Here is a 26,107-nt window from a genome sequence, read left to right on the forward strand (position 1 = left end):
TACAAGAGGTGATGCCATTTTAGATTTCGTACTGCTGAGGAGCTCATAGAACAACTGGTTGTAAGGGGACAACCTTGGTTTGAATGATCATAGCTAATTCAGTTTAAACTAAATGGAAGGATAAACAAAAATAGATCTGCAACTAGGATCCTTGATTTCAAAGGGGCAAACTTTAAAAAATTAAGGGAATTAGTCAGGGAAATGGACTGGACTGAAGAACTCCAGGGTCTGAATATGGAAGAAACTTGGAATTACTTTAAGCCAAAATTGCAGAAACTATCTGAAGCCTGCATCTCAAGTAAGGGGAAAATTTCATCAGTAAGGGTTCCAGACCAAGCTGGATCAGCAAGCATCTCAGACACGTGATTATGAGAAAGTAGAAAGCCTACAAGAAATGGAAGATGGTATGGATCAGCAAGGAAAGCTACCTCTTGGAGATCAGAAAGTGTAGGGGAAAAGTGAGAACTGCCAAAAGCCAAACAGAATTGGACCTTGCAAGAGAAATTAAAACCAATAGTCAATTATTCTATCGCCATATAAATAAAAAGAAAACAAGGAAAGAAGAAGGGGGACTGCTAAACACTGAGGATAAGGTGTAGATCAAAGATAATTTAGGCATGGCCCAACACCTACACAAATACTTTGCCTCAGTTTTTAATAAGGGTAATTCGGAGTTTGGCTGATGGAAATGAGTATATGGAAGTAGAAATTACCACATCTGAGGTGGACGTCAAACTCAAACAGTTTAATGGGACTAAATCAGAGGGCCTAGATAATCTCCATTCAAGAATATTAAAGGAACTGGCACATGAAATTGCAAGTCCAATAGCAAGGATTTTTAATAAACCTGTAAACTCAGGAGTTGAACTATGACTGGAGGATTGCCAATGTAGTACCTATGTTTAAGAAAAGGGGGAAAAAGTGATTTGGGAAACCACCGGGCTGTTAGTTTAATCTCAGTTGTACAACTGAACAAATTTTGAAGAGAATGTAGTTAAGGACATAGAGCTAAACAGTAATTGGGATAAAATACAACATTGTTTAAAAAAGTTAGATCATGCCAGACCAGCCTAATCTCTTTCTTTGAGAAAATAGCTGATTCTTTAGACAAAGGAAATGCAAATATAATCTAACTGGATTTCAGTAAGGAATTTGCTGGAGTTCCACATGGGAAATTATTAGTTAAATTTGAGAATAAGGGGACTAAGATGAAAACTGAAAGGTGGATAAGGAACTGGTTAGGTTAGGAGGAGACCAGGTCATACTGGTCATCCTGAAAGATGAACTATCATGCTGGAGGGAGATTACTAGTGTAGTTCCTCAGGGATTAGTCTCAGGACCAATCTTCTTTAACATTTTTATTAATGACCTTGCCACAAAAAGTGTGTGTGCATTAATAAAATTTGCAGCTGACACAAAGTTGGGAGGTATTGCCACTACAAAGGAGGACCGGAATATTATATAAGAAGATCTGGATGACCTTGAAATTGGAGTAATAGAAATGGGATGAAATTGAACAGTGCAAGGTCATGCACTTAGGGACTAACAACAAGAGTTTTTGTTACAAGCTAGGGACGGATCAGTTGGAAGTGACAGTGGAGGAAAAAGACCTGGATGTATTGATTGATTACAAGATGACTATCACCCGCCAATGTGATGTGGTCATGAAAAACACTAATGCGATCCTAGGATGCATCAGGCGAGGTATTTCCAGTCGAGCTAGGGAAGTGTAAGTGCCAGTATACAAGGCACTTGTAAGACCTCATCTGGAATACTGTGTCCCATGTTTAAGAAAGATTAATTCAAACTGGAACAGGTGCATAGAAGGGATACTAGGATGATCAGAGGAATGGAAAACCTACCTTATGGGTGGAGACTCAAAGAGCTTGGCTTGGGTAGCTGAACCAAACAAAGGGTGAAGGGTGATATGATTGCTCTCTGTAAATAAATCAGAGAGATAAATACCAGGGCGGGAGAGGAGTTATTTAAATTAAGCACCAATGTATAGCAATTCCTATGTTTCAGTGCACTGCCGAAGAGGGTACTTTTGATTCTTTGCAATGCTCAACACAGGCCTGATTCAATGCCCACTGAGTGGGAGTCTTTCCATTGACTTTGATGAGCACTACATCAAGCCCTGAATGAGAGAGAATGGAAGAGAGAATGGAAGCTCTGTTAGCTTGACTTGCCCCAAATCTGGGAGGTCTGGGGAGGAGAATGTTTGAAAATGTTTTTATAAAGAAAAAAAATTGCATTCAAATTCATTGTGACTATATTCTAACTCTAGGTATACCCTGGCCATTTTATATATGTTTAGACATAAATATAGCAAGCCTGGAGCAAAGGCCAAGAGATCCCACACTCCTTCCTCTCTCCTTTAAAAAAAAAAAGAGGCGTACTTGTGGCACCTTAGAGACTAACAAATTTATTTGGGCATAAGCTTTCACGGGCTAAAACCCACTTCATCAGGTGCATGGAGTGGAAAATACAGTGGGAAGATATATATATATACACACAGAGAACAAGAAAAGATGGGGGTCGCCATACCAACTCTAATGAGACAAATCAATTAAGGTGGGCTATTATCAGCAGGAGAAAAAAACTTTTGTAGTGATAATCAGGATGGCCCATTTCGAACAGTTGACAAGAAGGTGTGAGTAACACTAGGGGGGGAAATTAGCATGGGGAAATAGTTTTTATTTTGTGTAATGACCCATCCACTCCCAGTCTTTATTCAAACCTAATTTGATTGTGTCCAGTTTGCAAATTAATTCCAGTTCTGCAGTTTCTCATTGGAGTCCAGGCATCTGATGAAGTGGGTTTTAGCCCTCGAAAGCTTATGCCCAAATAAATAGTCACTAAGGTGCCACAAGTACTTCTCGTTCTTTTTGCTGATACAGACTAACACGGCTACCACTCTGAAACCTGTCTTTCCGGGACACATGCTATGCTGCTGTCACCTCCCTCATCCCAAAGCATTGTACATGGTAGGACAACATTAGTCCCAAGCGACTGGAATCCAGTGTGACCTGTGGGGAAGATGTTTATCATGGTGTTCACAGAAGTCCCAGATTTCACATTCTTCCATCTTTTTCTCTGAATTCCTTGGTGTTCTTTCCCCTCACCCACTTTTCTAATCCCACTGGGGTCAAAGAAGTACCAATGCCATCATTGAGATGTCACTACAAATCGCTTGTGTCAGGCATGTGTGAAAATTCAGCCACAGCCTTATATAGTGCATAGGGAGATGTCTCTGCCTACCTAGAGGTAATGTCCACCTCCATCCTTATGCGGGGTGTGACGATATTGCCACTAGTGGGGTAGATCAGCATCATCCTCTCCCTGCTACCTCTCTGCAGAGCCCATCAAGAGGCATGAAGGCGGGAAACAGAATGACTTTCCCAATCCTGCTCTCCAGGGACCCAATCCAAAGTCCAGTGAAATAAATGGAAGTCTTTCCACTAACTTGAATTGGTACTGAATGGGCTCTAGGTGCACACGGGAAGAGGAATAACAATTGCTAGCATCTCATTCTCAGTGCCTAGACATGCCTGTAGATTTCTGTGCTGAAGTCTCCCTGAGCATATGGACTTCAGTGCATAAAGACTTCAGCAGAGAAATCTTTAGGGACCCCACTGCATAAAGTTTTCTGTTCCAAAGTTTTTATGTGCTGAAGTTTTTATGTTCTTAAAGATTTTAGCCCATAAAAATCCAAGGGGATAATAAAACAAATAGCAGCTACATGAAGGCTCAGGAGCTGGAGAAAAAAATTGCTCGTGGATAATAATAGGACCTTCAGTAGTAGTACTGACCAAAATCTAAGGAACTGTTTTTTCCCCTTTGAGTGATATTTTACCATATTGCACTCTGACCCAGTCCCTATTTGCATACTGCACAGACTGTTTATGGGTACATGGTGGTGTAAAGGTTTTATTGCCATGATTTTGAATTGTTCTCAAGGCTGGTGAAGCCAAAAGTGAGTTATGCAAGTAAGTTCCACTAAAACCTCTACACCGCAGCATGCCACCATGCATTCCATTTAGACTACAAATTAGAAAATTGCTTTCTATAGCTTTATGGTTAAATGCTAATAATGGGTGTCCAATATCAGCACAAAAATGCCAACCCCATTGAGTACTTGTATTAGAACTGTAAGTTGTGTTGATTGTGCGTGTGCGAATAGCTGGGCCTCTGCTTTTTAAAAAATGTGTCTCTTGAAGACTTTATTGGTCCTATTTTTCATATTTCTTCATCTCAAAACCAGGTTTTGCAAATCCTAGAGTGACAGAAAAATTAGAGTTCATAAAATTAACGTACAACATCTGAAAGAGCTTTCCTATAAATCATGGTGTTGCTATTTTAAGGTCTACTATTCTTCAGCTTGCCAGAACTAGCCATGGCTACTGTAGATATATATCATGTAAATGTTATTATCCCATCTCACTAGAAGGAAACAGTCAGGGTACATCTACGCTGCAAAAAAAACCAAACCCTTTGCAGTGAGTCTCAGAGCCCTGGTAAACTGGCCTGGGCTCGCACTATGGAGCTAAACCTTACAGTGTAAATATTAGGGCTCAGGCTGAAGCCTGGGCTCCAAGACCCGCCCCATCCCCCCTGCTGAACTTCAGAGTCTGGGCTCTAGGCCAAACATGAATATATACCTGCTCCTTTTTAGCTCCATTGTGCAAGCCCCTCAAGCCCGAGTCATTTGACCCAGGCTCTGAGACTCACCACCACTTTCTTTGCCGTGTAGACATATCCTTAGTGTCCCTACATCTGGTGGCTCATAGTATAACAGATATTTTAAACCTGTCACTGATCCAAGACTGAATATTGCCCATTCTGGACTGCAAAGCAGGGTAATTTTCAATCCTGGCTTTTCCCTACTCCGTATTTAGGGTGAAAAGAAGGCAGGGTTTTGTTTTCTTTTCTATGTCTCAGAGTTTTGGAATGTTAGATGGATGAGTGGGCAGAGTGCAGGTGAGTAGGCTAACAGGACTTAATGAGCCCCAAATGCTACCCTAAATACCCAGCCTGTGTATTTTGGCAGGGCCCTGGAGAACTCCTCCAGGGCAAAAGGGAGAGGAGCAATCTATATGGCCCGTACACGCACAAACTGGGAGAAACAGACCAGAAGGTCCACTCAGCTGCAGCTCCTTGACATTGTGTCTTACCTACCAAGAGTTGTCAGCATGATTGCATAGGCTGGTTCTATGGCTTTGGGCCCCACATTGCATAGGGGTTACCATTCCCTGCATAATGAGAGGTTTCAGAGTAGCAGCCGTGTTAGTCTGTATCCGTAAAAAGAAAAGGAGGACTTGTGGCACCTTAGAGACGAACAAATTTATTAGAGCATAAGCTTTCGTGAGCTACAGCTTGCTTTATCAGATGCATACAGTGGAAAATATAGTGGGGAGATTTTATATACACAGAGAACATGAAACAATGGGTGTTACCATACACACTGTAACAAGAGTGACCAGGAAAGGTGAAAAGAAAAGGAGTACTAGTGGCACCTTAGAGACTAACCAATTTATTTGAGCATAAGCTTTCGTGAGCTGCAGCTCACTTCATCAGAAAGTGAGCTATTACCAGCAGGAGAGCGGGCGGGGGGGAAAGGGGGACCTTTTGTAGTGATAATCAAGGTGGGCCATTTCCAGCACTTTACAAGGACAGTAGCAGGGGAAATAAACAAGGGGAAATAGTCTTACTTTGTGTAATGACCCATCCACTCCCAGTCTTTATTCAAGCCTAAGTTAATTGTATCCAGTTTACAAATTAATTCCAAATCAGCAGTCTCTTGCTGGAGTCTGTTTTTGAAATTTTTTTGTTGAAGAATTCCCACTTTTAGGTCTGTAATCGAGTGACCAAAGAGATTGAAGTGTTCTCCGACTGGTTTTTGAATGTTATAATTCTTGACATCTGATTTGTGTCCATTTATTCTTTTACGTGGAGACTGTCCAGTTTGGCCAATGTACATGGCAGAGGGGCATTGCTGGCACATGATGGCATATATCACAGGTGAACGAGCCTCTGATAGTGTGGCTGATGTGATTAGGCCCTATGATGGTGTCCCCTGAATAGATATGTGGACACAGTTGGCAACGGGCTTTGTTGCAAGGATAGGTTCCTGGGTTAGTGTTTTTGTTGTGTGGTATTCCTGGCGTCCTGTTTGACTCCATGCAGGGTAAAACTGCTCGATTTCTGCTGCTGTGAGGGCTGTCCATGTCAGCAAAGGAGATGGAAGGATTTGGGTGTAAGTGCAGTTAATTTCCTGGTTCCACATTATATTCCACATTATATTCTGTGGTTGTATCAAATTATTTATGCAATGGGTATCATGACCATATATATGGTATTGTCGTGCTATTGAGAGCATGTGTTTTCTCTATATAAAGTAGCCTATTTCTGAATTTTGCCTCCTTTTGAAAATGTTTATGAAGGGCAGACCCTCTGACTCTTAACCACATCCACAAACAAGTCATTTGCGAGACACTTTGTACAAAGGGAATAGATCTTTTCACTGGATCCAGTATTCTGTTACTGGAAGTAAATTGGTACAATGACCTGCTTAAGGCCATTACAGAAAAGGACACAGATACTTAGCTTGTCTCCTATTGCAGTCTTCCATTCCAGCCTAGCAGAAACAATTGTCTGCTGAGCATATCTCTCATATACGCTCATTATTTCCTGGGCAATTTTATATCACTGAGGAATGACTTCAACAACTGAAGTAAGGTCCATTTGGTCTGTCAGTAAAACAGCTCTGTTCAAAACTCAGTTCAAAAACTGAGATTTTCAATGATTCACTTCAATATAGAGTGTGATGTGAGGGCTATTTCCTGTTAGAATATGCAAATCTGTCTCTTTATGCTTTTTCTTTGTGATTGTCTCCACTAACCTTGTGTTGGGTGAACGATTACACATAAACAAAGTTACACTGAAGAAATGTTTCAGTGTTCCAAATTTTATTGAAGCTTTGTCGACACTAGGGAAAGGCAACATATGTCTGTAATGGATGCAGCTGAATCAGTGTTGAACATGATTTAACAGGACGTGCAAATCAGAATGAACTGTCTGTATTCAATGCTGTTTCAGAAACTGATTAAATCTTGCCTATGCAGATGCAGTAATAATGCTGAGCAAGATTAGTTCTGATCGATGTTGGCAGTTCACCCCAGCTGAGGACCAGTTAAACTGTGGGGTGATCTCATTTTACTCTGGTAGTCCATTCAGGGTGAAATTCACCTCTGTTCAGGAAGCCAACATAATGAACCATTTAGCCTTATTTTAAGGGTTTACATGATGCATACACCTTGTGCTGGCCCTCTGCACAAGCATGAATTTCACTCTTTCTGCAAACTATGTATAGATTTAATATTTTAAGGCTAACGTTCCATACAGCCCCAGTACTTGATTCATGCCAACCCGAGGGATAACGTAAATGTACAGTATTGCTTAACCAGCTCCCAAATAATGAATAAAATTTCAGGTGAAGGATGTGACCTTCAGAGAACATGGAATCAATTTGGTCTTTTTCACTTGAAGATAATTTATCTGATACTTTTCTCCCCACTGAAGACACAGACTCATGGAACTGAATATTGTTTAAAAATGCTTTTTTTTTACACTAAATTGAGTTTCTGAGCATGAGATAGGCAATGTTTTCTGGAACTAATTTGAATTCCTCTCTAATTAATATTCAAGACCAAAATATGTTATCTTTGCATGACTGTGCAATTATTAAAGGGAAAAATATCAGCTGTGATGGCAATTATTTTTCTTTCCCTCCCATATTTTTTTTTAATGGTAGCTCACTTTTTACCAGCACAGTATGTGTCATTTCTCCCCCTTTATTTTAGGCTATGATCGAAGAGGCCATCACCAGGGAGGAATCTTTTTCAGTTATGTACACACCATTTGCAACAAAAGCAAAGGCTGACAAAATAGACAAGATGAAGGAAGCTTTTGCTAAAAAGCACCCTGATTATGTGGCGTACATCTACACAGGTAAGAGTGGATTTCACATCTTCAAGCGGCACTGGACCTCATTGGATTGTGTGGATTGTGTGTTTGTAGCTGACATTGAGTTTGATTTGTGGGTGGTTGGAGCCGGATCCCGCAAATTCTTACTCTCACATGGGGTGAAATTCACCCCTGAGCAGAGGGCCAACATATGACCTATGTAGCCCTTAAGTCCTCAAACACAATGTACGGGAGGGGTAGCTTTGTTCTGACACCCTGCACAAGGGTGAATTGTACCCAGGATGCCTCGAAGCATCGTTCTTTAACTTCCATTATTGCAGCAAAGCTTTTGTTGTACATTGGGCTTTGCAGTGTGCTCTGAAGATTATCAGACTTGGGCTCACCCTAACCTCCGGTAGGAAGTTCCATCGTCAAGAGCTCCTTTGCTGCAGATGCTCTGCAGCTGCTTCTTACTGGTCTCCCCCACCAGGGGCAATAACGATTGATCATTCCCAGTGGTCATGAATGGGTAGCCTGGCCTCATTCAGAACCAGGACCTTGAGTAAGACCTAGAAGTGAATGGGGATCCAGTGGAGGGCATCGAGTTTTAGTGTGAACAGGGGAATCTTTTGTGTGACCCCCATTGTACGCTGCTGGTTGAGCAAGTTAAAGTAGCCTTTTCCTGAGTTGATAAGCACTTAGATCACAGTGAGTAGGTCCTAATCCCAGAAGGAAAGTGGATGATGGGCTAAGGCATGTCTTGTCGTCATTACTAACTGAGTTACTTGGAGCAGTGATGACTATGAGAAGACCCTAAGGCATCACACTGTGTTGATGACTGAGGATCAGACAGAGGGAGAGGTAAGTTTCTCACTATGTCGAATTGCTTGAGGACATTTGCTCCCATTACAAGAACCCACACTATAGCTGACGCTTTGTGGGCAGTTCTAGCAGAATGCTCCAGAAGACTGAAATGCTCTTTAATTCCTAGAGGTATTGCCCTGGGTCAGAGCTGAGACTTATTGATTGGGCTATATGACTATACCACTTTCTATGAAATACCAGCTCTGTGAATAATGACTTCATCCTTCAGGGCAATCAATATGGAACCTTTCAGGAGCACTAAAAACTTCCTTGATAAAAAAACAAATAGAGACTAGTAAGTCCAAGCACTGACAACAAAGTCATGCAAGTATTGTACACAACTAAGTACATTTATTTTGTTCATTTTATGTCTTGTTTTAAAAATGTCACTGTAAAGACAGATCACCTTGATTTTACAAGTTGAAGAACATTCCTACGTGTGTGGTGGTATTTTTTTTAAATAGAGAAAATAGGGACTTGTTATTTGTCATGGAGGTTATAAAGTAGCTGTCTTCTGTTTACTTGCTGATGTGAATTTGTGGAGAACTTCCAGGGAACAAAAGTATTGGCATTAAGAGGAGTATAATATAAAACTCCCTGAACCTGATTGAAAAGGAGACAAACTCATACCTCACAGAATCCCGTCTCCCCCAAACAATACAGAGAGAGGGTGGGATTTTCAAAAGTACGTACGTGACCTAGGAGGACAAGTTGCTTGGAAAGTCAATAGGATTTGTGGGCCTAAATCACATAGGCATTCTGAAAATGTCACCCTTAATTTTTAATTTCTTTCATTACTACACCCAAGGAAAGAAAAAAAGATAAAGGGGAGGGGAAAGGGAGAGCACCTGGTTATAGACCATTTTAGTCAATTATTTTGCTTATAAATAAAGCTAATGGACCCAGTTCTGGCCTCAGATGCATGGTTATATCACCCATTAGACTTCAGTGGAGTTACTTCTGTTTGACACTGGTGTAACTGAGAGCAGAATTTGGCTCATTGACTTCTCTGGGAATTGTCCTGTGTATCTGAGGTCATAATTCGGTCCGCTGTATGCAACTTTCTGTGTCATACAAGTAAAAAAACCAGTAAAAGATTTAGCATGGCTTGTTTTATTTTGTTTGCTTTTGTGACTGCAATGATGGTGAAGGATGCTGAACTTACAGCTCTGGAGCTTGCAGCCCTCATATGTTCACAGAACAGGTAAAGCACAGACAGTGCTGCAGTGCAAGCTTTTCCACCAACATGCCCCGTTTCTGACCTGCAGGGAGCACCCTCTAAGGCTGAGAACTTAGGACAAGGATGGAAAAATTAACTGTCACTAGATACTCTGCTGAGGCAGCTGACAAGGGTAACAGCTAGCGCCAACTGTGGCAGTGTTGTTTGTGACTTTTCTATTCAGAACTGGACTGAGACCCCCCAAGCCATTTCACTTAGTTCATCAAAGAGCTTTCAGCTAGTGCCTGTCATAGTTCAAGGCAATTGCACCTTGTGGACCAGCAAGGACACCCACTCTAGGCTCCTGGCTCTTCAGCCGTCACCTCTCTGAGGTGGAGACTGGCATCTCTCTCTCTCCTGACCAGGGGGTTTCCAGGCAGCATAGTGCCCTGTCTACACTCTGAGTTCCCCAACAAGCCAGGTGGCCTATACAGCCAGTATCTGCAGGTTGCTTTCTCTCTGGGGAAATTGCCCACTGTTGTAAGTTTCCACAAAGCCCTTTCTGAATAGCACAGTTATTCTTAAGGTGAAAGCATAACAGAGAAAAATGTATTTAAAAAAAAAAAAAAGAAGAACCTACACACGTGCTAATCTTACCACAGATCACCCCCAACTTCAACAAAGGCTCTGGTAGGTGATCAGTCCTTCAACCTCACCCAGGGGTTTCTCTGTGGTGACAAGTTCATAACAGCTTTTCCTTAGAACAAAAACATAAGTTAGCCTTTCCTTTATACAGCTTGGAACTTTGATATTCAGGGACTGGGAACAGGTAATCGGTCAGATACAATGGTTCTCTCCTCAGGGTGTATCTTCGAAAGATTGCGTCCAAAAGTGAGAATTTGCATTTACCTCCCCCCAGGTATTTCCTAGGAGACCCATTTAACTTTGTTAGTCCTGAGTGTTCCTTCTTGTCTGGCACATTGTTTAAAATAGTCTGTTGAAGCAAATAAAATTTCCCAGAGTTTGGATTGTCCACGTCTCTCCCCTAAAGAAGTTACATACAATCCCACAATAATACATAAACTTTGAATTTGTAATACACTTGACTGCAAAGCTATTTAAACTTAATTCAATAAGATCTCCCAAAGATATTGCAGGAAATTGCCATATCTATCACAGTGACGATTTTCTATCACTGCCAGATTGGCACAGGTCTGAACTTATGACCTGCAGGTGAGAGGCTCCATACCCCCATCTCTGGGATTTAAAATGTGAACTAAACCACTTCTGTGAAAATACAGTTTGAAATACTTGCTCTATTATTAACTTGTTAGTTAAAATAACCTTAATCATGAATTTCAGTAACATTCATTCGTCCAAATCTTGGTTCAAGTTTTGACTTATTGTAAGGATGTATTATACTGAATTTCTCCACAAGTTTTCCTTTGATCCATGGGAAGAAAAGGAGGTATATTTTTAAATTCAAATGCACAATGCAGTCTATTTTAAACTTTTGAATCCATCAGAGGCAGAAAGCTTTTAGAATATAGGTAGGGCTTTTAAGAGCAACAATTGCAAGCCCCTAGCATCCTATTAAAAGCTACATAGAACTTCAGAAGGTAGGGTTTTATAATTTCTGGCTGTCAACCACCTGCTAAGTAAACTCTGTATATACAAATGAGATAAAAAGAATGGAATGGTAGAGCACAAAATTAGATCATTTAAAATATTTGCACACATCCAGAATGTGCATACATTCAGAGTACAGTGTATGAGTAAAACAACGACTCTACCAAATAGAACACATTCTGAGTCACCTCAGTGGAACTTGATAGTTACTCTAGCAAAGTTAATGGAGATCTATTGGCATAATACTTGGGGAAGAGGAATGTCTTGCTCACTGTATTTTATTTTTGTGCTGGCAAGCCCAGTGAGCAGTGAATGGGATTCTCTGTCATTCTCTGACTATATTAGTGGGCATCTAAAAGTAGAGCTGGTTGAAAACAGGATAACATTTTTGTGAATATTGTCACTAAAATTTCATCCTGCTTTTTGTGCAGGATGGTGGTGTTTGAGGTTTTTGTTTTTGTTTTGTTAAAATTAAAAATTTCAACAACAAATGTTGAAATATTAAATTTAGGATTTTTTTGATGAGCTAGTCAAAAAATGAGACAAAATTTTCATGAAAATTTTTACCATTTTTTTCCGTGAAATTTTAAATTTCTACCAAAAAAATTCATCAACATTCAGAATTTCAAAAACTACTTACACCTATGCCTTGGCACTGAACGTGTTTAAGGGTTTCTCTGGTCACTTGTTTTGGTGGGTGTTTTATGTTAAATTCAATAGACTGCAGTACTCTTTTAGCCCTTTTCTTTTTCAAGCGAGGAGGCTAAAATTTGAAAGGCACTAACGTAAGCCCTCAAGAAAAAGCAAGGGTGCAAAATGCTATCACTGTCCTGTTCCAGATCCTCATGGACTTCACATCTTACCACAGACAGCGGATTGGGCTTCTTTGCCTCCCCAACAATATTTGTTGACGCTGGGTTTCAAAAACAAAGACGTTGGGAAATTCTTGGAAAAGATGTCAAGTAAAAAGCTGCCATCCTTTTCAGGTATGCATTGCTGATTTGCTTAGTAGTTTGAATGCAATGGGGTTTGTCACCTGCAAGGGCAGAGGACTGGTTGGGGCACAGATCAAGGGACTATGCTAAAGCACAGGCCGCAGTGGGCATGTCTATTCCATCATGCAATCAGACAACCATTCACCTCCTCCCCATCCTGTATTTGTAGGCACTTGTCACTCCTCCCCACTGTCCACTCACTTCCCTCTCCCTCCCCCCACCCTATCTATGTAGACATTTGTCACTGTGTTTGCCAATTGCCAGTGCAGGCAGATATTCACTTTAAATGGTTCACTTGGCTGTAGAGAGGAAGGAGATCTTGTGGTTATGGTGTTACCCTGTGACTTAGGAGATGTGAGTTCAATTCCCTGCTCCCGCCAAACTTCCTTAGGCAAGTCGCTTAATTTCTGTGTGCCACAGTTCCCTGTGTGTTATTAGCACTGCTCTACCTCACAGAGGTGTAGTGAGGATAAATGCAGTAAAGATTGTGGGATGCTCAGATACTCTTAGAAAACTTTAGGTGTCCTGAAAGCACTTGTGTTACAGTAATCTTTGGAGACCAGTCATCTCATCTATCTGTGAGGCTAAAAATCACTCACCTCACAGAGGTGTTGTGAGGCCCACTTAATTAATATTTCAAATGGAAAACACTGTAGGAGTGCAAAGTAGTATTAAATTTATTATTATTATTATTTATTTGATTATGGTGGTACCTAGAGACTCCAGTCAAGAATGGGGCCCCATCGTGGTAGGCACTGTACAAATGTAGAGTAAGAAACAGTCCCTGCCCCCAAAGAGTTTAACAATCTAATTAGATAAGACAGACAAAAGGGTGGGAGGAACAATGTGATGGTTGGCAAATGTCACATCAGTGCCATGATTTTTTGTGTTTGGTTGATTTATTTCTATCTTTTAATTTTTTTGGAAGGAAGGTTTTGTTGGAAGGGGATTAGCTAAAGAGAAACAAAGGAAGGTAGAGAGAACATTGAAGGGAGGGTATAGTGTATAGCAGGTGTGGCCAAACTGTGGCTTGTGAGTGCATGCGGCTCTTTTACAGTTAAAGTGTGGCTCGCGGTGCCCCCCACGCACCGCCGATTCTCCGCCTACCAGACTGGATGGGCGGGAGCTCGGGGCTTCTGCCCTGCAGCAGGGTGGTGGGACCAGGGGCTTCTGCCCTGCAGGGAGGGGGACCTAAGGCATTTAGCCCCTCACCCCAGTGGGTGCCAGCCCACAGGGCAGGTTGTGCATGTCTTGCAGCTCTCAAACTTTTTAGAATTATAGTAAGCGGCTCAGCGGGTCAGTAAATTTGGCCACTCCTGGTGTATAGGAATAGGGTAGTATTCCGTTAAATAGTTTGTAATCCCTGAGTGGTGCTCACATATTTTTAGAAGCACGAGAAACCAGCCAGAGCAGCAGTATGTATGTAGGTAGGCCTTGCATGTTTGTATTTATTGAGCAAATGCAGTTATTTGGGACCCAACAGTGCCCCAGTGGTTCTGTCATATTATTGTTGTGCAAAGAGCAAAAGATTCAGCAGTGGAAGGGAGTAAGGAAAAAGGAGGGAAGAAAGGGAGCATGAAAGGCAGGGGGAGTGAGGCTGAAGTATAGACAGGGTGAAGGAAGGGGGTGGTAGTGAACATCCAACCAGCACAGGCGGGAGAATGACCAGATTAAAAACTGGAATAAAATAAAGCCAACCAGGCTCTGGTGACATCATCAGCTTCCAGAGGTCCCTCCTGTAGCTTACTTTCTCTGCTCCTGCCAGTTGAGTGTCTGGGTGGCTTTTCCCAGCAAGGTGACACTTCCCCGAGCCCACATGGTTTGCTAAATCCCCGACAGAATACCTTGTATGAAAGGTGCACTGTGCACTGGTATGATCAAAAACAATATCAAGGTTTACTATTTCATTTCTTAGAACACAGAGCTCCTTTTAGTCCTCTTACAAGAGAAGAATCAGTAAGACACTTGGAGACCATAGGGAAAAAGATCTTGCCAATAATGGATTTTATCAGAGGCACCAAATTAACTGTGGGTATAGATTCTACTTTATAGAATGCAGTGAATGCAGTAATAGAGGTTTGTGTATATGTGATGATTAAGATGTGTTTTGTTGATGTCTTTTATTCAGACAGATATTTAAATGAATCTGTAATTTGAGAAACAGGAAAATATTTTTAGTTAGTGTTTCTTTGATGTGTGGCAAACTACGCATGTATGTCTGCAAAGCACTCAGCTGACTTCAACAGAACCCTGAACCGGGACATCTACACTGCAATTTTATAGCCCTGCAGCCCAAGTCCTGCAAGTCTGAGTCAGCTGATATGGGCCAGCCATGAGTGTTTTATTGTAGTGTAGACATACCCTTAGATTCAATTCCAACTTAGCCTCTACATAGGGAAGTATGTGAAATTACTTTCAAATCTGAGACAGACATATTGTAGAGATATTAGCATATTCCAAACCATACTTTTTACTGTAATGTACACAGCTTTTTATCACTTTGGCTTTTGATTAGCACAAAAGGTCAAAAATGAAATTTGCATGTAGACTAGACTATTTTAATGCAATTCTTAAATTGTTCTCCAGAAAATAAGTAGAAGAACCTCTCCTCAACAGACTGCAAATGCTAATGTTAACATTTTTTCCCTAGCAATAACAGTTTTCTAGTTATCTGTGTCTTGGAAAAATCAGAGGCATTTCCTCATCAGATGTTTTAGCAAATGACGGAATTAATATTCTTACTGTCTGACAGTAGGTAGGAGGTGGACAAAACTGCTACTTAGCAACCTCTATCAAGTGAAAAACATTAGCTAAAATCTTCGAGAAATTATATCTTCTTCACTCTGACAGTAATAAGTAAACAGACAATAAAGGACAGATCTCACAAACTCAGTGGGAGGTGAAGGTGCTCAGTACCTTGCAGAAATGGACCCTAATAAAACATTTGCTTCTTAGCTCAGTATGAGGAAGGTGAAGGAGTCTCATGGCACAGATCCCAAAGGAAATGTATCTTTTTTGTTTTCAGTGTTAGCATGCCTCTTTGAATTCATCTGTCCTTGATCATTCTCTGACTGACCCAAATCCCCTTCTAAATGGTGTGCAGGCTGATTTGAAATGGCACCACTTTAAGAAAGTACATTATGTATTACTGATGTGCTTGTGCATCTTTAGCATAAAAAAATCCTGAAGTCTATTTAGACAACTTTGATGCTTCCAAGGATGGAATCCTGGCCCCTTTGAAGTTAATGGCAAAATTCCTATTGACTTCAGTGGGAGCAGGATTTCATCCCAAGTTTTAGAACATATGAATGGCCATATTGGGTCAGACCAATGGTCCATCTAGTCCAGTATCCTGTCTTCCAGCAGTGGTCAATGCCAGATGCTTCCAAGGGAATGAACAGAGCAGGGCAATCAAGTGATCCATCCTCTGTCATACAGTCGCAGTTTCTGGCAGTCAGAGGCTTAGGACACCCAGAGCATGGGGTTGCATCCCTGACCATCTTGGCTATTGATGGGCTTATCCTTCATTAATTTATCTAATTCTTTTTTTAACCCAGTTATACTTTTGCCCTTCACAGCATTCCCTGGTAATGAGTTCCTCGGGTTTACTGTACATCATGTGAAGTACTTCCTTGTGTTTGTTTTAAATGTGCTGCCTATTAATTTCATTGGATAACCCCTGGTTCCAGTTCTAATATATCTTTTTTGAGATGGGGTGACAAGAACTGCATGCAGTATTAAAGGTCTGAGTGCACCATGGATTTATGCAGTGGCACTATATTTTCTATCTTATTATCTAGCCCTTTTGTAATGGTTCCTAACATTCTGTTTGCTTTTTTGACTGCCACTGCACACTGAGGGGATGTTTTCAGAGAACCATCTCTGAAGTATGTAATGTTACCACTTCTTCTCTAAGACCTTCATATAAAACCTTATGGAAACATACCTGGGTCCAAAACGAGCCATTCTTTTTAGATAACAAATCTTAGGAACTGTCCCAGAATAAATTGTCAGTAGAGGAGGTTTTGGAACAAATTGATAAATCAAACAATAATAAGTCCCTAGAACCAGATGATATTCACCCAAGAGTTGTGGTGGAACTCAAATATAAAATTGCAGAATTACTAACTATAGTATGTAACCTATTGCTTAAATCAGCCTCTGTACCAGATGACTGGAGGGTAGCTATCTGAAGTCAATTTTTTAAAAAGGCTCCAGATGTGATCCTGGCAATTACAGGCCAGTAAGCCTAACTTCAGTACCAGGGAAGTATGTTTCTCCATTTCTAGTCTATCCTGGAAATGAATTTGTGGAAACAAGGCTAGATGGTCTCAATAGAAAAGTTTCACGTTTGAGGTCTTGGTATAGGGGATGCAAGAGAAAAGATGCACTCAACCAATGTAAGTGGTTTGAGCATTGGCCTGCTAAACCCAGGGTTGTGAGTTCAATCCTAGAGGGGGCCATTTAGGGATCTGGGGCAAAAATTGGGGATTGGTCCTGCTTTGAGCAGGGGGTTGGACTAGATGACCTCCTGAGGTCCCTTCCAACCCTGATATTCTATGATTCCATGATTCTAAGAGACAGGATCAGTAGAAAATGTGGTAGGGTTATTGAGTTTATGAGCCAGATACTCAGCTGGTGTGAATTGGCATAGCTCCATAGACTTCAATGGAGCAATGCCAATTTACAACAGCTATGGATCTAGCCCTGTGATTTTAAAATGACTGTTCTTGCTGAGATGGATACCAGCTGAGGAACCCCAAAATAGATGTGGTGATCTCCTGCCCCTATTGAAATCAGGGGCAAAACTTCAATTCACTTCAGCAAGACCAGGATTTCACCCATGAAGTTTTGATCAGACCTTCCTGAATGCAAGTTAACTTTACAAGAAGCAGAATTTTAAGTGGACTTAGTAAGACATATTCATATAGATTCTTAACCAGCAGCCACTTTAGCAGGAGGTCATAAGTAGGGGCTTTGCTAGAAGAGAGAAAAACCTGACACAAAACTAATTATCATTGATTTAGAACCAGCAGCTGCCAATCTTGCACAAAAATATAAAGATGCAGGCATATATTATTGTGGGAGGGACTGTTTTCCTTCCCTTCAGTCTTCTTAATGCAGAATGATCCTGACAACGTAGCACCCCTGACCAAAAAATCAGATTACAAAGCAAGCTAGACCTAACAGTACAGAGCAAGGTCTATTCTGCTAGCCCTGATTAAAGCCTCATTCGAGGCAATGCAAAAACTGGACACTTCAGTTTTCTTGAAACTTCCAAGTTTTTCTTGAAGCCTGTTATTTATTTCTCACAAGCTATAGACAGTGTAGTCCCAAGAAGAATATATTTTGTAGACCACTCCACTTCAATTACTGATGTTAGTTGCACAAGCTTCTCCTGAGTTAAAAGAAAACAAGGTCATTTATGGGGGGGGAAACAAAAACAAAAAAGCTGTGCTTAAATTGAAAAGCCAGAGCTACCCAAAATGCAACCCAAAATTCTTCTGCAACCCAAAATTCTTCTCCTAGTCATTTTAGTAATATTCCTTGGTGGAAACATCTTAGTGCTAAAGCAGAGCTAATTAAACAATAGCAGCTGTCCTAAATATAAATCAATTCCACCACTTCCGACGTGCAGCACAGTAACTTGGAGTTAATTATACAATTCATTCAAGCTTTGCTGTTCGTAAGTCATGGAGTTAATGATAAATATACGCCGAACATACGTTGTGCTCCCAGTTGTGATACTCTTACTTTAATTAAATAGTAGTACCTTGCTACCCACAGGGCCCTACTAAAATCACTGAGACTGTTTGCATAGTCAAGTAAGACTGAGAATGAATAAGGAAGGATACCACACTCTAGTAGTAACTTCATCTGATGGTAAAAATTCTTTAAATCTAATCTTCCAGACATTTACACCAGGCTCACCTCTTTGGTATCTCAGTGTCTCCCACTTCCTGCTCCCATGGAAGTCTTTCTTACTGAGCCAATGGGAGCAGAAGCAGACTTTTACTCTAGGGCCAGATTATGAAGCCCTTGGTAAGCAGGTACTCAACTAAATAGTCCCATGGGCCAGACTCTGCTACTCTTGTCTGTGTTGAGTAGAACTTTGCTCCTGGAGCCGTCCCATATGTATGGGACAGGGTGCTACATAACATGACCAAAGGGGGCCCTTAGGTATATAATCCCCTTAATGGGTTCCACAGCAAGACATACAGAAATAAAACACACTTAGGGAACAAATTGCTTTGCTGTCTGTTTTCAGTTCTGTAACAGTGTTTATTATAAGCAGATTCCAGGGTATGTTATCTCAAGAATCCTGAGGGCATTGAAGAACTGTGATGACAGATTTCCAGGCTGTTCCAGCTCACCATTGGGCTTGTTCGCAAGGCACAGCATCATTCACATGCTAAGCTGATAAAATGGAGATACCATAAAAATGAGGGACAACAGCTGTAGAGGACTGGATTGCAGAAGTCTGCAAAATTCTATTCCTCAAGGCTGGATGGTTAGACACACCACTTGCATTCGATGTCAGAGTTCCAGCTTTAAATCTAAGATGAACAATCATTTAGTTTCTCTTATTCTCTAGGACTCCACAAGCAAACTTTATTAATGAATAGAGGGGACACAGATATTAGTTCTTAAATAGTATCTAGAAAAACAAGAGGGGAAATACCATCTCTCTGATTTATCTCAGTGTCATGTGGGACCAGTAATATGCAACCTGAAAAGTTCTTAAGGACACTTAAGGTGCCCTGTATGTTACAGGCTCTCCAGCTTCTTTTGCAATAAGACAACAGTCTTGCTTTGCTTTAGGTTTTGTGCTTCAGAGGCCCCTCTCACTGCCCAGTAATTGTGTCAAGCAAACTCCACCTGGAGTAGACTGGTTTGCTGTTGGTTTGGTCTTCTCCATTAGCAATGACCTTTCAAGGATTTACAGAGGGGTCCCAGAGCTGGTGTTTAGCTCACGAAAGCTTATGCTCAAATAAATTTGTTAGTCTCTAAGGTGCCACAAATACTCCTTTTCTTTTTGCGAATACAGACTAACACGGCTGCTACTCTGAAACACATCCTTAGATGTTCCTGTCCTTTCAGCAGATCCCCCAAGATTCCACTACTTTTTCTGTGGACTGGCAAACCCCACCTGTCTAAATTCAGGGGGAACTCTTGTGAGATTTCTCTTTTAGCTGCGGGTTTTCTTTGGGGCGGGGGCAATCTGGCCCAGGAGTAACTTTGGCCCTTCACTTCAATCAGACGATACATGTGAGTGAGGGCTACAGGATAAGGCCCAACAATTGTTAATTTTACTTTTCATTTATTCCTTGTGAGACCTGGATGATGTATGTCTGTGTGCATCTGGAAGGAAAAGCATTGTGATTTGTCTGCCAATTAATGTTTTAGTCCCGTATTGCATTCCTATTGAAGACAGATTTTCAACCTTTCTGATGAATTTGTTGGTTACATCACAGTCCTATTTCTTAGACATTTAACTCTTCCCCCTATTAAATAGGCCAATTCTTTCCCCCCTAAAGCCTCCATTTAAGATTGCTATTTACTTAACCTTCATTGTACCTGTAGAGGCAGTTTCAGCTTCATCCGTGGCCACTTTATTATATTTTTACTGCAGCTTAGTAGCCTCTTGAACTCCACTCTAGTTCATGTAATTCTCATCATGTGGTTCATATCCCTGTGAACTCTTTTTCATGCCAGAAGCGGTTATTTACGCTCTCTTTCTTCATTTTTCATTGTCACTGAAACACAACCCCTGACAATGTTCAACCTGTTATAATTCCTTTAAAAATATCCTGCTGTCTGCTATTTATTTATTTACTTCTGGCCTACTGTAAATGTCAATAACATCGCTAGGGCCATAAAGCACGAGCTGGCTCAGGCACCAAATCTGTTTTCTTTAGCTCCATGATGTGTTCCCCTATTTTTCTGGCAAATCAAGATGACAAAGAGGGGTTTCCTTTCCTTCCCCCCCCTCCTTTCCTTTTATAAAAATTGGAGAAGCATGCTTACTCCTCCCCCCACCCCAAGACAGCATGATTCAGCCAAATGAAGAAGCATTTTTAACCTCTTCCTCAGCTGATGAGTCAATACACTCATTTCTTATCATTTATATGAGGGTGGAAGATTAGAAGTCCAGAAAACAACTTTCTGCTGCAACCAAAAATGTTATTTGACTTGTTTTCAATTGTTACATGTTGATAAATTCTCTCTCTCATTCTCATTAATTAATGGCTCTTCTTTATTTGAATGAATATATATCTATATTGCTGCAATGATACAAACCTTTTCCTTGACTTTGCATTCTAATTATTCTAATTCATATCTTGGGGACATGGAAAGCCTGTAGAATAGGGCTTTTCTCACTGCAAAAATGACGACGGGGCTGAGGGATGGAATCTCCCCTACCTCCCATATGAATCTGATCTAAAGTTCATTGAAGCCAATGGGACTTAAGCACCTTCCTGAAGTTAAGCAGATGCTTAAGTGGTTTGCTGAATAGGGATGGACTTCAGTACATTCTTAAATGTTTTGCTAAGCTGGAGCCTAAATGACCATGCTATCTGTGCATGGGGAGGAGTGATACATCCCCTATACAGGGATTTGGTTCAGTGAGCCCACGTAATGGATGCACCCACAGGGTGTACACCTATTTCTGCTACAGTCCTTCTATCTACCAGGGGCTGTGTTGACCTGCTGGGGTTACCTTTTTTGCGGTGCATAGAGGACAGCATCGTTTCTCTTGCATAGGATCTCCGGTGGTTTCTTCTATAGCACTGTCGTTTTATGAGTAGGAGTTAAGGAAATAACTTCCCTGGAGAGATGGAGGGATTATTTACTTGTACTTATATAACTTCCCATCTTTCTTTTGTGGTTAGGCTTGAAGACCCTGATTTCTAACTGGGATGCCATTGCTTCCCCCATTGCAGAGGTCCAAAATTATGGGCAAAATTAATTACATCCACAATTGCTCACTTTTAGGAGCCTAGTTATTAGAATTGGTCAAAAATGGAAAAAAAAAAAAAAAAAACATTGAAAATTTCAAAGTTGTTTCCATTTCACAGATTTTGAAAAGGGACCCTTTTTTATTTTTTTCAAAAACTTTTGTGAAATTTTGTAAGAACATTTTTATCAAAAACTGTAACAAAATCATTATCAGGATTCTTATCAAAATCTTTCATTTACTGAAAATACAAGTTTTTGATAACAATTGCAATAACCGTTTGATGACTTCTTTAATTAAAATGTCAATTAAAAAATATCTCAAACTTTTGTGAAAAACCAAGAGTTAAAAGTTAAGATTTTTGCCAAAGAAACCTCATTTCATTCAAAAAATGTCAACCAGCCCAAAGAAACCTCATTTCATTCAAAAAATGTCAACCAGCCCATTAACTGATTGGACCCATAAATCACAAAGCTAGGTATCTAGGTGGATGCAACCGCACTTGCTGTTTTGCAACTATATGTGATTGTGGGAACAAAGATCTGCCAAAACTATTAGAAGCTGTCTTGAAAATCTAGTCCAACATTTTGAATTTCAGGCTCTTAAATAAGTGGGCTGATTTTCAGAGATGTCAAGTGCACACAGCTCCCGCTGAACTTGTATATCTTTCTAATCACTAATAGTTTGCTTTCGTAACACCTGTTAAGGAGTTTTCAATGAGAGAGCTGTGTACCCTTCAAAAAAGAGGGTAATGAAGATATTAGCTCCCCTTTCTCCTGTCCCACCTTCCTCAAGAAAATACGTGAATATGCTCTAAAGATCTGATTTTCAAACAAATATTAGGCATGTGGGGTGATTTTCAAAAGAACTGAAGTAGATTAGGTGCCGTGGGAGTTAGGCACCTTTTGAAAATCCCACTGGGCACCTGTGTAGATCTTTAGGCACTTTTTAAGAACCTAATTCTGCAACTCCTTGGGGATGTGCTTAAATATAAGCACATGACTAGGCTCCTCATGTGCTGAAAGGTAGCCCTTGCCTAAGTGCCTGCAGGATCAGACTCCGATTCTGCAGCTTTTTGGTGTTTAAGATCAGGTTTGAAAGCTGTGGATTTTCTTTGCCTGTGAACATGTGATAGATTTATGCATTACATGGTTTCCTCAACCTCTTCGCTGAAACATGAAAAGTATAAAAGCCAAACCATATTTTAACAAAGAGGATTATGGAAAAGCCTTTTCTAAGTGATGACAATAAAAATTACATTAATGTCGGATATCTGCAGTCTCCCCCTTCCTATCTGTTTTAAGCTGTGTATTTATTTTTCTATTACTACTAGAGAGATTGTGTAAAGGATGATTGTTTTCTATGTAAGATTTTAGAAAGCATTATCTTAAAGGTGCTGTACACCTCTTTGGTTACACTATTGCCAGCGTGAATATATATGATGATAAGCCCTGACATAAGTCTCAAGAGAGAAGTAGATTTTCTGTGGCTCTCTTCTAACCCATTTGCTTTTGCTAGAGGATAGGAGACTTTCTCTGCATGTTCAGGTGTGATAGAGAAGTTGCAGTATGCCAGCCTCCTCAGTCGGTTGCAGCGAGTCAAGGAACAGTCTCAAGTGATTAATCAAGCGATGGCTGAGCTAGCAACCATTCCCTATCTACAGGACATCAGTCAGCAGGATGCTGAATTGGTAAGTATTTATTTTTAATCCTTGTTTTGGCTTTTGTAGCCGGGGGGGGAAAACATTGCAGTGCTATTTGTAGTGGAAGTCAATTTTTAATGTGCAGAGAACTTGGAATAGTTTGAAAACCTCACTGCAGAGGAGGAGCTAAGCACCTGCAAGAATAACTTCTCTGCAACCCGTCTGAATCATTTACACTTGCGTTTTTAAAATGTTTTCCCTTCCTCTCATCCTCAGAAAATAATCTTAGAAAATGCAGTTATTTAGATTGTGATGTATTTAAAACATCCGGCACTGTGGCTGAATGAAACAAAAGAGGCAGAATGGTCGAGTGGTTAGAGCACCAGAGTGGGATTCAAAAGTTTTCTATTCCTGGCGCTGTCACAGAATTGCTGTGTGACTTTGGGCAAGACACTTTTGCTCTTCTGTGCTTCAGTTTCTTTGTGTGCAAAATGAGGATATTAACACTCAGAGGGGTGTTGTGAAGCTGAATTCATTAATGTTTTTAACCGACTTCGATCTCCATAAATGGCAATTGTTATAGAAGTGCAAGCGTTGTCAGTATCGTATAGGATAAAGGTTGTTTTATTAAGCCACCTGCATGTGTTAAATATTTAAGGCCTCTTATTCAAGCAAAACAAATCTCTCTCATGATTTGCCTGAATGAGGATTACATGATCCTCACTCCCTCCATTTATTTGGTCAGACTTTGATGATCCAAATCCTGGTTTACCGAAGCTCTTGGATTTCCTAAAGCCAATCCCCGAGGTTTGACTGCAGTCCTGCAAAGCTCCTAAGCTCTGCAGCACGGAAGCTTCTCAGAGTAGCTTGCCGTAGAGAAGCTGACCAAGTGCCTATGGCTGAGGGAGGTAGTCGCTTGATTTTGAAGACTGTGCTCAAGATAAGGGGAAACCACATTACAGAGCAAATAGTTTATTAAAAGTCACCATCCTTTTGGCAAGGGTTTTCTGGTATTAGAACCCTATGTCCCCATGTTGTAAGGCTGACTAGAGGAATATCTTGAGTTACTGATACATTTGTCAGCACAGACTTTCTCCAGGGTACTATATTTTTTATTATATCACAGCTAAGAAACATACTGTTAAAATGTTGCCTAAATCTACTTACAACAGCTTTTCTCCAGCTGCAACCTTGACCTTCCTGCGAACTTTTTTTGAAGCTAAGTTCCAGGAAGCCTCAGGAAAACAAGGACAAGGAAAAACTATTCTTTTCTTTTTTGCTTAGGACTTGGCAGAACCAGAGCCCATTACTGAATATTCAATCATGAATGTTAAACATTCAATAGGAAATTCCTTGTTTGCCAAGCTCGAAGTACAGATGATTTAAAAGGAGAGAAAAATTAACAAGCTGTCCTGTCCACAGTATTAAAATGTACTTATGATTTTCTTCATTTCCCAGTGGTTCTTTGCCCTCTCATCTTCTCCAGGACTCTGTCTGACTGCATTTTTTAAACTGTTTACATTAAAGGAGACGCAAATTCCTTAGGGCTGGAATGTTATAGCAAAGTTTGGGTATCTCTAAGTTAGGGCACAATTCTGCAGTTACTCCTGCTGAGTCTCCCACTTATTTCAATGGGAAGCTACCTGGGAGAGACTGTACATGCAGGAGTAACTGTTTGCAGGATTGGGCTCTCAGAGCCTGATACAGTATCCATTCAAGTTAATAGGAAAATTCCCACTGATTTCAGTGGGCACTGGATAGCAGCCTTAATGAGTGCACACTCTGTGGTGGTTTTGCTTAGTCCTTAATTCCCATTTATAGCTGTATGACTAGATTGTTGATATCTTTCCATCAAGAATATAATAGGCCAGATCCTGTTCTCATTTGCACCTATGTAAGTCAGTGGAGATACTCTAGATTTACACTGGTGCAAATGAAATTAGACTTCAGCCCATGTAAGGCTAGTTTCAGATTTACTCGTAGGAAAATGCTAAACCTGCCATATGTTTATTATTATGTACAGTTTAAGCAGTAAAAAGAAAAAAACCTTCTAGAATTACAGCAGTATGCCATTTCCACTGATACAGCAAAGGGCCACCGGAGGCATTTCAGATATAAACTCCTTTCTGTAACTACTAAACCATATAAATTCACAGAGTCCTAAAATATGGCAGAGAGAACCTCAGCTCAGGATTTTTTAAATTACTGTTAATTCATAAAATCTGTTGGGGCAGAGGAGACTTCAGTTAATTTGAGCTGTCAATGCAAACAACAATCAATAAAGACCTTCCAGAGGTTTTGTGGTTTCACATTTACATTCCCATAAATCAAAGACCAAAGCTGTCTGAAAAATGGAATTCCATTCTCATGAAAAACTTTGCTTTTTTGAAAAACTGTCCATTTTAAATGGGATAAAAGATCAAAAATATGAAATTTTTCATGAGAATGAATTTCCAGAAAACTTTTGTTTCTGGAGAACCAAAACAGAATGTTTCAGCTTCCTGACTGCCTTCCTGGAAGGCTCGTGTCAATTTCACTTTCTCCAAAAAGGCAGAAAGAGAAAGTGACAGGAGCCTTCCTGAGAGATAGCCAAGAAGCATTGTTTGAATTTTTCCTGATGGAAAATTAAAATTTTTCAGCAAAAATGAAATTTTTCTGCAGAAAACTTAAATTTTGCAAAAAGGACATTTTCTATCAGAAAACCATTCCAACAGAAAATTCCCAAACAGGTCTATCAAAGACTTTCACTCTGCTCCTGTTAAAGCCAATGGCAGAACTTGTGTTTTTTGTTTTCCACAAATACTTATGCGAAAGACTGACATTTCTTTTCTGCAAATATTTGGACCAATAAGACTCTGTCCAATGGATGCTTGTAGAAAATTAACACAAAAGGG

General features: G+C 40.4%; 1 protein-coding gene across 1 annotated transcript in view; it reads left to right on the forward strand.

Annotated features, from left to right (window-relative positions):
* Positions 1–26,107, forward strand: part of SPATA16 (spermatogenesis associated 16) — a 110,306-nt gene that overhangs the window by 61,136 nt on the left and 23,063 nt on the right. Inside the window, exons 5-8 of the mRNA XM_074963560.1 lie at positions 7,863–8,010; positions 12,457–12,603; positions 14,528–14,640; positions 23,097–23,261. Coding sequence (XP_074819661.1) covers positions 7,863–8,010; positions 12,457–12,603; positions 14,528–14,640; positions 23,097–23,261 — 573 coding nt within the window. The remainder of the gene's footprint in view (positions 1–7,862; positions 8,011–12,456; positions 12,604–14,527; positions 14,641–23,096; positions 23,262–26,107) is intronic.

The sequence above is a fragment of the Natator depressus genome, chromosome 9 (genome assembly GCF_965152275.1).
Source record: "Natator depressus isolate rNatDep1 chromosome 9, rNatDep2.hap1, whole genome shotgun sequence".
NCBI lineage: Eukaryota > Metazoa > Chordata > Testudines > Cheloniidae > Natator > Natator depressus.